Below are 13,290 nucleotides of genomic sequence, written 5' to 3'. Positions count from 1 at the left end.
TGACAAATAACAGAATGCGGCTTCAATTTTATTGATGAAGATTTATATAGCTGCTTATTTCCTTTTGGTACAAATAATTGTTTATTTCCATGTACACAGATTTGAAGAGTAGGTTATGAGACCCCAAAAGAAAAGAAAAGAAAAAGGTCAAAATTTCACTGTATAAAATGGCAGTGAGATTATATTAGAGGTGAAACAGTAATGAAAAGTCAAGGAGCGACTTTACCATCACAGCCCATCCATAGCCAGCTCCGCTGTTCAAACAACCGCTCAAATTATTCAACCTGAAATTCAAAAACCATCATCTAATTACCACTAATCAAAGTGCCTAACAGCCTAATAACTAAAATCATAGCAGTAGAAAATGCACAAACATGAACTGGAAAATTCAGCAAGGAGATAGGTCACTGAGAAGTCCAAAATTTGCTTGATAATGTATGACAAATGTGTCAACCACATGGTGCCACATTTTAAAAGGCTCAACTTCCAAGTAAATATATGCAAATTGGAAACATGGCTCATGCCTCTTAAATTTGTAGAGTTTTACTAACTAATTCCCTAAGAACACTTCAATTTCTTCAAAAAAAAGAATGTACTAACTAACTTACTAAGTACCTCAAGATGTTTATAAGAGAATTGACATTCAGTAAAAGAACAATAATGGTTAAAGAGTTATTACCCATCAGCATCCAGATGGCCGACTTGAAGATGATAGATCTCTCCCACAAACAAGAGCATTTGCCACATTCCAAATTGAGAACCATACAAAGATATGTTTAATGGTACAAAAAATATTTACTGCCACAAAATTAAGAATGGTTAGAAGCAAGAGTATGCCAGAGCAGAATACTAAAGCAATCAAATAAACCAGTACACCAACCTTTGAAGGGAAAAATTTTTGCAACCTTGTTTGAATCTCTACCACCGGAATTTTGCACCAAATATTGTTTTCATATACTCTTCCAACTCATCTTGACTAATCATTAATACATAAACATATACAATAACACGTACTATAGCAGTTGACCTGCACAAATTCAATAACAAGGGTGAAACTGTGAAAACAAATTACAAAATTAGAAACAGAAAAGGACAAGGACACGGGAAGGTGAAAGAATATTGACTTAATATGGCAATTTTTACTTTTCAAAGCAGGAGTCTAAGAGTAGCACACTTGAGACTGCCTAACACATTGCTCTCCTCCATAGTGCTTTAACTGAGAAAATCATAGGCCCTATGGCAAAGGAGCAAGCACATGCTGCTGTATTCCCAGTATTTTCCTACAGAGGTCTCTAAAATGTAGTATCAACAAAGTAACTAGTTAACTAAAACCGCCTATGGGGAGCATGATGCTGAAACAATCACACACTCTACTATTGGAATTCTAACAATCTGCCTCAATCTGTAGCTGGGTTCTCCATCTTTATACAAAAGTGTTTCAGCAACAGTTCTTTATAATCACCAAGTTATACAACAATTTTGTATATATTTGCTACGAATCCCATGTCCTAAATACCATCTTGAGAAGGAAATTAACAGCCTTGTTCCATGTCAGGAAGCAGTTGAAGCTCATATATACATTGAAAATCCCAGATTTATGTTTTATTACACATATGCACAGTATGTATCATAGAGCAGGATCTTAGCCAGTTTTTGAATGAAAGTTTTAAGGATTGCAGCAGGAAGAGCTGGCCATCCCATCTTTTTCTCCTCCATGAGATCATACCAAATGATAAAGCATCATAATGAGATTTCCTTCTAGTATAAAACCATCCTTACCAACCAGATTTTCATTTTTTTCCCCTTTTCCTTAATGGCTAATGGCTTCCATTGCCACACGTACCAAATGAAGCACTCCCTCTACGTCTAGGAAGTTAAAATCAAGAGCCTTCTTCACAGAAGATATAGACTTTCCACATTCAGCCCCTTTTGAATTTGAACTGGCAGCCAAAAAAGTAGTTCGGGATTTCCTTGAAGCTTCCATTGCATGATTTATATCTTGTGCCTGCAAATCATCCGTTTTGGTCTTAGTTATGACCATAAGCTTAAATAAGATACACAAGTTATAAAGCACAAAAAGACATGACCCATGCCAATAAGAGACATATAATAGAAACTGTTCAAGGGCAAGTCTACAAAAGCCTTTGTTCTTGAAAGGCCAACTAGGCAGACGTGCAACTTCAACATGCAGAAACCAGAAGGCTTTTGGTCAAGGTATAGGAGGGAAGAAAGTTTGTGAGAAAGCAAAAGGACATTCAGTGCATTAGACCAAAAGAAAAACCTTTTGGGGGGAAACAGTTTGTGCATGTTATATTGGGTTTTTTTTTTTTTTTCTCTGTGTTGGAGGGGGGGGGGGGAATGTTCAACCATGCTTTCACTCTCATACCATAACAAAAAAGCAAAAAATTACACTTTCCAATTATATACAGGAAAAAGTACACTTACAAAATTGAGCAACCGCACAAAGTTAGGACGGTTTCGAGCAGAAATAACATGATTTCCAACAACCTGGGGAGAGTTAACACCTTTTGGAAAAGCAACCTTGTCTGCCGCTGTTGGATGGTTTAAATTATCAACATCAGAGACAGAAGAAGAGGGAGACTCACCTGACATGAAAACAAGAATCAATAATAAGAAAAGAAGTTAAAATTAACTTCATCAGTTTGTTTCAATCAATGCAGTATTAGTATTTATAAAGAAATTTAATGTCCATAAAGGAACATGTGGAAAAATAAAAGGGTGATTAAGGGGCTGGGGAAACTGAGAAACAGATGAGTTGGCTTACTTGAAAATATCTATTTGTATGCATGCATACCAACAAGGCCAGTCCTAAATAGGTCCAACACCCTTTTGTAAAAGGTAGTTCACCTTACATGTCAAAAAGAACTAGAACACTGATGATTTACAAACTCAAGTCCTCCACCTAAAATAGAACAACAGATATGCATGTATGAATGAAAACAACACAAAATTAATCAGAACGACATTTGTCTGATATTCTCAGATTTGAAGATACCAAAGAACAAAACCACGGCATGTAAACAAAAGGAGAAGCACACTGTAAGCAAGTAACCTAATCATTCATGCAGTGTAAATTCCAACATCATATGTAGAGGTCTTTTCAAAAATGAAGAACCAAAATTCCAGAGTAAATTTCAGAGGCTGGCGCTCCCCGATTACCATGTAAGTGCAGAAGACTGGTAAACAACATTTAGCAATTTTACAAGCTACACAGACTAGCAGGAAGGATTCAACCAGTACAATCATTGGGTTCTTTGAATTACCAGGAGGAACCATTTGTAAAGCTGTCTGCAACTCACGTCGATCTCTATTTGCATTGCCGTGAGAGGAATAGATGACTCTCATATAAGCCACTTCCATACACTTGTAAGCCAAAGAAGCAGCAGCCATGTCCTTTAATCTCTCATATTCATGGGCACAAAACCTGAATAATAATTGGTAAAGAAACAAAAATAAAACCAAAAACTAGAAAATGAAATCATCCCAAAACAATATGAAATAACCGAAGAGAACACCAACTGGAACACATGATATTTAACTTACTCGCAGAGTTTTGCAGTGCTACTATAAATTTGCATAGACTGAATCATCTCTCCATGTTTGGCACTATCACTGTTGCAAGATTCTAGTAGAGAAGCACTATGAAGAAACTTCAGTGCTGCCTGGAAGTAAAGTGCTGTGCTCTCCACATTTGATCCAGAGTTCTGAGAGAAAATTTATTATTAAAGAAAGCTAGCTAGAGGCTAGGACAATAACGCAACAAGTTACAAGAAAACAGTATGGAAAAACCTTGAAACGATCAGCCAGATGCTTTAAGTCTTTAGCCTCCTTCAAAGCATTGGTAGCTGCCAGACTTGAAAAATCCTTTCTCATTGGGCTCGGGGCATCAACATCCCTGATCCTACGTCCACCAGATGTATGTCTTGAACTACTGTGCTGAATCCCATTTTGCTGGTCAGACTTTTTTATTTGTTTTTGTACTTTCAATGCATCATCACCTTGAGATTCATCAGCTCTGTTTCCAGTTTGGGACCCAGAAACTGGGCGGGGGCAACCAGTCAGCATCTCATTTTGAGTACCTCCCAAGCGTAGTGATGGTAACGAGTTCCCTCTCTCAGAAGCAATTTCTTCATGGTCAGATTTTTCAGAGCGGAACATCTTTGTATATTTTCCACCGCTGCCATCCTGCACAAAATTCTGCTTTACAGACACAGTAGAGATTACATCTTGACCTCCATTGGCATCTGCTTTAGCACATGACTGACCACCATTTGATTGACTCTCTCTTTTACCAGTCTCACCAGAAAATTTTCCCAATGATTCTTTGTTATCAGAAAATCTATTCGCACTTTCATCAGACTTCATTCCAGGCCTCCCCTGAAATTTGTTTCTACCAACCCTAGGTTTTACCTCATATGAAGGTGCATAATCTTGCTGTTCATCAACAAAATCAGATTTAAGATTGCGCGTCCTGTCCTTCGACCGTGAGGACCCCTTACCAAACTTTCTTGGATGAGAGACATTGGCATTGCCACGTTTGTCATTCTGCTTTTTCTCATAATGGTATTCATCCATTATTGTTGATTTACCAGCATATTGAGCCTCTTGGCCTAAATAATCAACACCACCATTCATAAAATGGCCTTTTCTGACTTCAGGGGAGGATTCAAGCGCCTTCGCTTTGCTACCATCTAATTGACCATGATCCTTATCCTGAATATCATGTATAGATGACTCAAGGGACCCAAGTTGAGGTGCACAGGAAGTTTTTTCCCTCCATACTGTCCCTGATCTGTCACTCCCACCATCATCTTCACCATCTGAGCTTCTTCTTGGACTACCTGCAACATTCCTCCTTGTCGATGGAAGTTTATCGGGATTGGCAATTCTCATAGGAGATGAAGAAACTGATTCTACAGGTGAACCCTTTGTTTCATTGAAGCAATGTTTTGATTTATGTGTACCAGATTTTGATTTATGTGAACCAGAAACCTTCGATGAGCTAGAAGTAGCTGCTAAAGAAGGTTGAGCAGATCCAAAATCCCTTTTCAATGAATCTGGAACATCTAAACTCCGTTGGGGCAGAGAGCTGCCTAGATCTTGCCCCGTTTGGTGGTCCTTTGTATGTCTACTTTTTTTCTCCAGTTTACCACTGCTTTTCCCTGCAGAGGAATCCTTTCCTCCTGACTTAGATACTCTGGCCTTCTTTTCTCTCCTGTATTCATTCTCGCTGACATCTTCCTTTGTAAACACTCTGCTATCCTGGAAGTGATTGCCAACACCTTGGAGGAAACCCGTATATAATTGACCGTCAATACATTCATCAACTTTCCTCTTTCTTGAAACTTCCCCACCATTACAATTCACCAGATCCAGAGATCCATCAGTTAGGGAAGGATGAACTTTGTCCTTTGGTCTCTTACCAGAGATCTGTTGCCTCTCCTTATCTGACTTCGAAACCTTATAAGAAGGTTCACTGTGCTTAGGCTGATCCTTTCCTAATGTAGTTGGCAAACCATTATTTGTGCTAGCCCCCCCCATACCACCATGCTCAAACATGCCATCTTCATCAGCAAGATGTAAACTATCACCCTTAATTTTCTTGGAGGACCTTAAGGAATCTTGATCAGCAGTCCTTTTGCTTTTCATCTTTGAAGTTTTGGCATCACCTGTTAGCATGTTTTATAAAAGCAGTACATTACATAGTTTAAAAAAAAAAGTTTCACAACAATATATATCAGTTTAAAAAGAATACCTCCAACAGAACCGTGTTTCGACAATTTATGCTTATCTTTCCGCTTATTTTTGTGTTTCTTGACAGGCAAATCACTTTTGCTTAGATGATGTAAACCAGGTTCCTCTGACACAGAGGATCGAGTCACATCAGTTAGATTTCTAGACCGGACCGATGACTGCGTCTTCTTCATAGGAGTTGGCCCATCTTTATCCATGGCATTTGATATTTCCTTTAAACCATCTTTCTTCCTAGCAGCAGTGAGCATGGCATGTGAACCAAAACTTAGTTGGTTTTGGTCAAGTCTCAAGGCATCAGCTGAGGGTAATCTAGACATAATACTGCCAAGATTACTTTGAAGATTAGTTTGATTCTCTACAGTAGGAACATGATATAATGCGAGAACAGCTTTTGTAGTTTCCTCCTCATCAATGCTACAGTGATCCATTGCCGGCCTAAATATTTACCAGAATGATGTTAGAGATTTGAAGAAGGGAGAAGAGATATCTTTCCACAATCTGTCACAAAGTTTAACTATCAACACTGAGGCAACACAGAACACAAATAATCAATTTGTGGGATCAGAATACTTAAGATTTTATTAATGGTTATAATTAGCATTTTACAGTACCTTACTGCAATTTTCTTTATCCTATTAGATTTTGTTTTAAAATCAAGTTTATTAGTAGAGTTTCAAGTATTTTCTCTTAAGTTTTCTACTTAGAATAGGAGGTCTAGTTCTACTTATAATGCTTAGGTTTTTCTTTCCTAGGGTCAATCGACGAACCCTATGTCTGAAGCTTCGCTTATCTTTTATTTCTGTTTTCCAAATTATTTATTCAATCTTCACTTCCCTGAGGATTTCAGATGATTGTTCAGTCCAACAAAAGTTTGAATATATAAATAAGAAAAAATTTAGAAGCTGAGCCATTAAAGCACGTTCACAGAAAACAAGAAGGGGTGACGGTGAAGAACTTACAGCCAGTTAAGCATGCTGCATAGCCACTTCTCGGGTAAGTCAGCAGGATTTATGCTTACTGGAAGAAGACGCCACTTCTGACACTTATCACAACAAACCCAATTTTCTCTTATCATTACAGGAGCAGCAGTTGCATGGGAAGTTCCAGCAACATTCACATTGGTAGAGTTAGAAGCAGCATCCACAGTTGCTCTTGGGTATGATTCGGTTGCCAATAAATCCTCAGTTTTCTTGCCACTTAATCTTTCACTATGTGCACTATTAATGGATGATGTACTTTTTTCAATATTATCAGCTTCCTTCAGCTGATCTTTAGAACAGAGTTCCAATGAACTTGCTTGGTTCTCTTCCTGTTCTGATTCTCCAGTATCTCCGAAAAAATCTTTATACCTATCTTCGGCCTTTCGAAATGGACTTTCTAATTTTTTATCTCCCAATTCCCTTTTGTTTGCATAACTATTAGCATGTGCAGTTTGCTTATTTCTCGGCATCAAAGAAGAACCAACCCTTAAGCTTTCTTTAGGTACCTCTGCAGCTAGACTACCATGACGCTGACTGTCTTTTGATTTTTTTTTTCCAGCAGAAGACATACACTCCTCTGCAGAAGGCAACTTCATATTGTCTTGCTCATCTAATGTAGCTCTCTGGCTGATTTTCTTCTTGGAAGGATCTACTAATTCAGTTTTTAGAGCTTTGCAACCTTTTAGAGTATTAGAATTGGCTTTGACAGAATCATAAGTTTTGTCAGCTTTATTATACCCATCTTTTCTAGCATTGCCAGAAATGACATCCAGAACACTTGTCTTTTGTTCCTCTAAAACCTTTTGAGCTGAACTAGCACTTGGATTCTCCCAGCCTATCTCTTGGGCAAGTAATGGCTCCACTGACTCCTCCATGTCTACATCATGGACACCTTTGTTTCGTGTTGTACCCTTATTTTTTACCTTGTCAGAGGCAGAATATGAATTAGATAAAAGAGGAAGCTTCAATGTTTTAGAAACAAGCTCCTCAAAAGCCAATAAGTCAATATCTGCTTCCTTTTCTGGCATAAGACCACTGCCGTTCATTATTTCCCTGTTAATGCCACTCGTTCTTTCAGCCGGAGAATTCTTTTTCTCCATTGACTTTGCTTTCTTGTGTCTTGATAGCATTCCATCACGCTTTCTAGAATCAGATCTATTCTCTTTCAATTTTTTTTCCTTTACAATCAAGTTAAGTAGATGATCAGGAAGAGGAGATAGTAGCACCTCCTCCGGTACAGCGAAGGAAGTCATAAGCTACTCAAAAAATCCAGGGAAAAAAAATCTGATCAGTTCCGGACTTGTACATTAGATGTAAGAATATATTTATAAGAAGATTAACAAACAATGGAGGATTTACCCGAAGAATGCTGGTTGGAGATTCAGTTAATGGCTCTTGAGACTCCTGATACATCCCTTCACTTTCTGAAGGGCTCTGATCTAAGGACGAAGATGGTGAGACATCAAGGCCAAGACCACTGTAGATTGCAGCATTCTTCTGTGTTGACAAGTCACCTGAACCCATTTTGATTCTCACCTTCAATGTATTCGGGTCAGACAGACTGGCAGCTTTCTTGCTTGCAAATTCACACCTAGAGGCAAGCTCATCAACATGAGCAGATGTTAAGTTGACCCCTTGTTTAATTGAATCATTCACAGTTGATGTCTTACGAAGGGTTTCAAAATTCGAAGGCAGTCCAGGCCTCAGAGACTGAGAACCACTTGATGAACATACTGAGTTAAGTCGGCCATCCTACATGACAAAACAAAGTAAGCAGCCGGTTTAACTTGGACTTCTCAAATAAACCAAGATCCTGTGAAAAATTCCTTCTTTGTATGAAATAAATTCTATTTCGAGGAAAATGAGACAAATTGAGAAAACACAACCTCCAATGGCATTTTTGGGGGCGATCTCGGTGCATGCCAGCTCTGAACTTTTGGAGAACCATTCGGATGAGGCCAACCCGGAGAACGTGTATAAGTAGGTAAGAATGACCCATATCCACCAAACTTTGCACCTGTGGCAATAGAAAAAATCACTAAATCATTAATTTGAAATTATGAACACCAATTTATGGTGACTCTTCACCTCATACGAACCATGATTCTACTTACCCAGATTCTCTGCAGAAACTCCACCTTCAAAATCTTTCTGAAAATGTCCAAGAACATGTTGAAGTTTCTCATCCTTCAAATACATGAAGTCATATATCACCAAGGGGTAATGAAAAAATGGAAAGAGACTAAGAACAAGCACCAGACCAGAAATAAGACATTGAGAAAGATCAGCATACATATAGTAGTCCACGAACAGTTGGCAACTAATCCTGTAGAAACAGCAATAACACACAGCAACCATGGAAGCTACCCAATGTGCTTGAATCTTACTCTCCTAATACCTATGAAATCCCCAGAGTTACAGTTAAGACTACCATAATGTTTTAACGTGTATAACTAGGAATCAAATTTCATTAATAATGCCTTCGCAAGTAACCAGATGTCCAACAAATTTCAGACAACTGAAAAAAGAAAGCGCGCACACAGACACACGCTACAACCATTAATACACCCATACACAAAATGGCTTCATCGCTAGACAGAAAACAATTCACTTAAGTTAATTAAACCTCCTAAAAACTAAATTCTCAAGATTCCTCCACATGAACCAAAATAACTAGTAAAATTAGAATAAAAACTGAAATATGAATCCATATGTAATATTTCTAGAAGCAACAGAAGTAAAAAAGTAAAATACATTTAAAATTGCAGTTACAGAATTTCAATTGATCAGCCAAAAATCTTAACTTTAGATTTAAAAAGCTAAAGTCGACACAATATGATTAAAAATTAATTAAAAACAAAAATGAAAGCAAAGAAAATAAGAGCCAAATTTTCTTACTATGTAGGAGAGAGAAGATAGATCATTTTCGGTGTCTGTGGTGGCATCATAATCATCGTTATTGTTACTATAAGAGCAAGCTTCTCCTTCTTCAAGCTCAGTCTCTTCCATTTCTCTTCCAGCAAACTTTAGCCCTTTCCTCGCATCGTTACTCCCCAACGAAATCATTCAAAAAAAAAAACAGAACTCCAAAAAAGAAAACCTCGCCCAAATATCAAGTTCTCGAACTTAATTTTCTATAGTTCCAAGCCCACAGGTTTCTTATACTAATCCTTTTCTACAACCGCTAAAACCCAGAAAAGAAAAAAGCGGATTTTTACCCTGATTTCAATCAAGACCTGAAACTCGATCAGGAAGCCAAACAACAAACCAACATTTTTAAATGGTTTAAATTCGAAATCAAATAAATCGATTTTAAAACAAGGATCTCTCAAATTTTTACTGTTTTTAAGGGCTTTTTTGGATTTTTTTTTTTTTTTTTTGGGTGCGATCTCTTTAACTTGAATCAATTAGCAAGGAAATAGAAAGAGACGAACTCTCTGTGTGGTTTTGGTGTACAGAGCAGCCGCGGTTATTCTTATTTTTTATTATTTATTTGTTTTCTTTTGTTTGTTTGTTTGTTTGTGTTTGTGTTTTTTTTTTTTAAGTCCACGTGATTTAACCGGAGAAGGTTAAGAAAGAACTGAAAATTATTTTAATTTTTCTTTTTATCTGAGCGTTATTAAATTTTGGACTTCTTCTTTTTCTTTTTTTGCCTTTTTGGTCCCTCTATGTTTTACGTTTTCATTACGGCGTTTTGTCCGAAAAATAAACAAATGTTAACTGATTCTTTTTGGCTTAATTTATGATGTAGCCCCTGAAGTATATCTATTTTCTCACTTTAATGCTTAAACTTCTTTTATCCAATTTGATACCCAAAGGTAGTTTTTTAGTCCATTTTCCTAATATATATTAAAAATTTTGATGGCCAATATGATTCTGCCAACTGTCCTTTTATATATAAAAATATGTAACTTTTGAGATAAAAGTATTACTAAACAATATGCTTTTCAACTTTTCAAAAGTGCTTTTCGAAAAAAAAAACTTTGCAAAAATATTTTTTTGACCAAAAGCAAAAATACAAAATTTTAAATTTTGCTCAAAAGTACTTTTTAGCCTAAAATTTCTTCTGAGAACATGCTAAACTGACCTTGAGTATAGTTCTTTTTATAAAAAAGCTAACACTCAAATAAATATTCAATTCTAAAATAAATATTTTTTAAAAACAAAATACATATAAATGTTTTTATTTTTAAAAAAAAAAGAGATCCGAATAGCGAGTAGCGACTAGCGAGTTTCAAGCAATAACTTGATGATCAATACAATGAAATAATACCCATCAACAAGTGGAAGGACATACCTTATATCCAAGTTGATCTGATGGTCAATGTTGGAGATTAGAGAAGAAAGTTGTTTGGATTTTGGTTTGCAAATCCGTGATGTTCAAATTTTTTTTCGTGAAAAAAAATTGAACTGTAAAAGTGACTAGAAAAGAAAGGTTTGATTGATGTAAGTGGTGCAAACAAAGAAGATCATATAACAACGATTTTAGTAGTCTAGTGACTTAAACAAGAACAAGAACTTTCAAATAATTCAATGGTCAACTTTTTAAAATTGAGTGACCAAAACGTAAATTTATTTATAGTTTAATGGCGTTGAGTTTAGATTACCTAATTTAAAAATAGACTAAAACCCGAAAATAATAAAAAAACTAAATTCCATTTTAACCAAAATATTTGGGATGGAGTCTAGAAAGGTGGCTTAATTTGAGAAAATGTTGAGGAGAAAGATTTTTGAGTTATTTTGTAGGATTAAGATAGAGTCAGCATTTTAAGTCGTTGGAAAGTTGTATAACTTCTTTTAATCTTATAAGTATCTCCACATATACATTTGTCCTAAGCTAAGAAATTTTCCATATACACGTGCAATGACTATAAGGAATGATGGTTAAGGATACATAAATGTTTTTTAAATTGGATTAGTGGATGAATTGGTTAGGTCATCGGTTTTTTAGTTTTATTGGTTTGATCGGTTTAATTAATTTAATTAAAAAAATTATTAAAATTTAAAATTTCAGTTCAACCAGTTCAATCGTCGATTCAATCAATTTTTAGACGATTTAATAAGTTCAATTGATTTTTTAGCTGGTTCAATCGATTCGTATCGATTCCCGATCTGATAGATTCAAAATCACTTTCTAGACCCATTCCTCAACCGGTTCCCAGTTCAACTGATCTGATCGACCATCCAGTCTGATTCAAATAACACTGGTATAGATAGACTATTATGATATTCTTTATCGATGACTATTATGTTTAAATTTATGGTTTAATATGTATATTTTGATTTGATTTGATCTAATCTACCTAATATTATATTGCCATTAGTCCTTTAATAATTTCAATAGTTGAAGCTATTTTGACTAACTAATAACATTATAAATTATATAAATTATATTAAAAACTAAAGCATAAAAATTAATTCTTAAATTTAAGTATAGTAAATGAATCAAAACTGAAATTTAACAATTTTACCTAAAATTAAAAAAAATGAGCATAAGTCAATAAAAGAAGGCTTAATTCATGATTTAGCCTTTGAAGTATACCTATTTCCATTTTGGTATCTAAACGCGCCACGTGGCATGTTTAGCAAATAAAAAAATACCGCATGACAATTAGGTTTATTTAAAATAAAAACATTAAATTTAAATTAAAAATATAAAGTTATAATATTAAATATTTAAATATTAAAAACACTTTTGACTTTGATCGGCATTGAATGATAACTGACTGCATTGACCGTCCACATGACGTTATTAGAACACGCCACATATCTTTTTTTTAATATTATATATATTATATTGATTAAAAATTTTAAAAATATTTGTTATAAAATTCTAAAATATATGATTTTAAATTTTAAAAATTAAAAATAATATATAAAAATTGAAAATTGTTATAAATTTTTTAAAAAGGTAATTAAATTTCAAGTAATTGTATAAAAGCTTGAAATTTAAAAACCTTTTAGAATTTAGAATTATATATTTTATAATTTCATAAAAAATCATTTTAAACCTTTTTTGAATTTTTTATAATTCTTACAATTTTTCAACTAATTTCTTTTCATTTATCATATTTTTGGTAAATTTTATTTTTATAATTTTATGTTTTTATAGATTATATATATTTGAATTTTTATATATTTATTTCAATTTTTATATTTTTAATGTTTATATACATTTAATAAGAGAAAATATTTATTTTACATAAAGACATCTCATGGTGCTTTGTGATTGGCTATAAGAATTTCTTTTAATGTCTATCAAAAATGGATGAAAAATAATAATGGAGGCATACTTTAGGTACCAAATTGAGATAAAAAATTTAGATACTAAAATGGAAAAATAAGTATATTGTAGGGACCTAATAGTGAATTAAATCACAAAAGAAACACCATTCGAATGTATAGTTATATAGGTAAACTACACAAATAGTCACTCAATTTAAAAAAAATTCAATTTAGGCACTCAAAATAAAAAAAAGTTTGCAATATAAGCACCACGTTACATTGTTCAATCATTTTGGTTACTCTCGTTAAA

The 13,290-nt window shown here is 34.7% G+C and overlaps 1 protein-coding gene across 8 annotated transcripts; it reads right to left on the bottom strand.

The window, feature by feature from the left end:
• Nucleotides 1–10,214, bottom strand: LOC105790795 (cysteine-tryptophan domain-containing zinc finger protein 3). Of its 8 annotated transcripts, XM_052635221.1 has the most exons (15): nt 9,654–10,209; nt 9,049–9,153; nt 8,870–8,942; nt 8,642–8,772; nt 8,115–8,507; nt 6,735–8,011; nt 5,777–6,210; nt 3,811–5,690; nt 3,565–3,725; nt 3,285–3,445; nt 2,446–2,606; nt 1,844–2,005; nt 881–1,027; nt 680–798; nt 1–284 (listed from the first exon to the last, which is right to left on the bottom strand). In XM_052635221.1, the coding sequence occupies exons 4-13, from the start codon at nt 8,651–8,653 to the stop codon at nt 977–979; spliced, it is 4,692 nt and encodes a 1,563-aa protein (XP_052491181.1). In that variant the 5' UTR covers nt 8,654–8,772; nt 8,870–8,942; nt 9,049–9,153; nt 9,654–10,209; the 3' UTR covers nt 1–284; nt 680–798; nt 881–976. The 8 variants fall into 8 exon arrangements, with proteins under 8 accessions (XP_052491181.1, XP_012474005.2, XP_052491180.1 ...); XM_012618551.2 differs by lacking the exon at nt 9,049–9,153 and having other exon boundaries at nt 1,144–2,005; nt 9,654–10,210; XM_052635220.1 differs by lacking the exon at nt 9,049–9,153 and having other exon boundaries at nt 1,780–2,005; nt 9,654–10,210.
• Between the last annotated feature and the right edge of the window lie 3,076 nt (nt 10,215–13,290).

The sequence above is a fragment of the Gossypium raimondii genome, chromosome 8, assembly GCF_025698545.1.
Source record: "Gossypium raimondii isolate GPD5lz chromosome 8, ASM2569854v1, whole genome shotgun sequence".
Lineage (NCBI taxonomy): Eukaryota > Viridiplantae > Streptophyta > Magnoliopsida > Malvales > Malvaceae > Gossypium > Gossypium raimondii.
The sequence above is the reverse complement of the archived record's forward strand: the minus strand, read 5'-3'. Positions and strand labels throughout refer to the sequence as shown.

Excerpts from the sequence above, each read along its gene's own strand:
- LOC105790795 (XM_052635219.1), bottom strand. The coding sequence starts at position 9,821 with ATGATTTCGTTGGGGAGTAACGATGCGAGGAAAGGGCTAAAGTTTGCT. Across the intron at positions 2,006-2,445 it reads TTGTGCGGTTGCTCAATTTT|GCACAAGATATAAATCATGC; the intron begins GTAAGTGTACTT and ends GATGATTTGCAG. Across the intron at positions 1,028-1,843 it reads TAGAGGGAGTGCTTCATTTG|GTCAACTGCTATAGTACGTG; the intron begins GTACGTGTGGCA and ends GAATTTGTGCAG.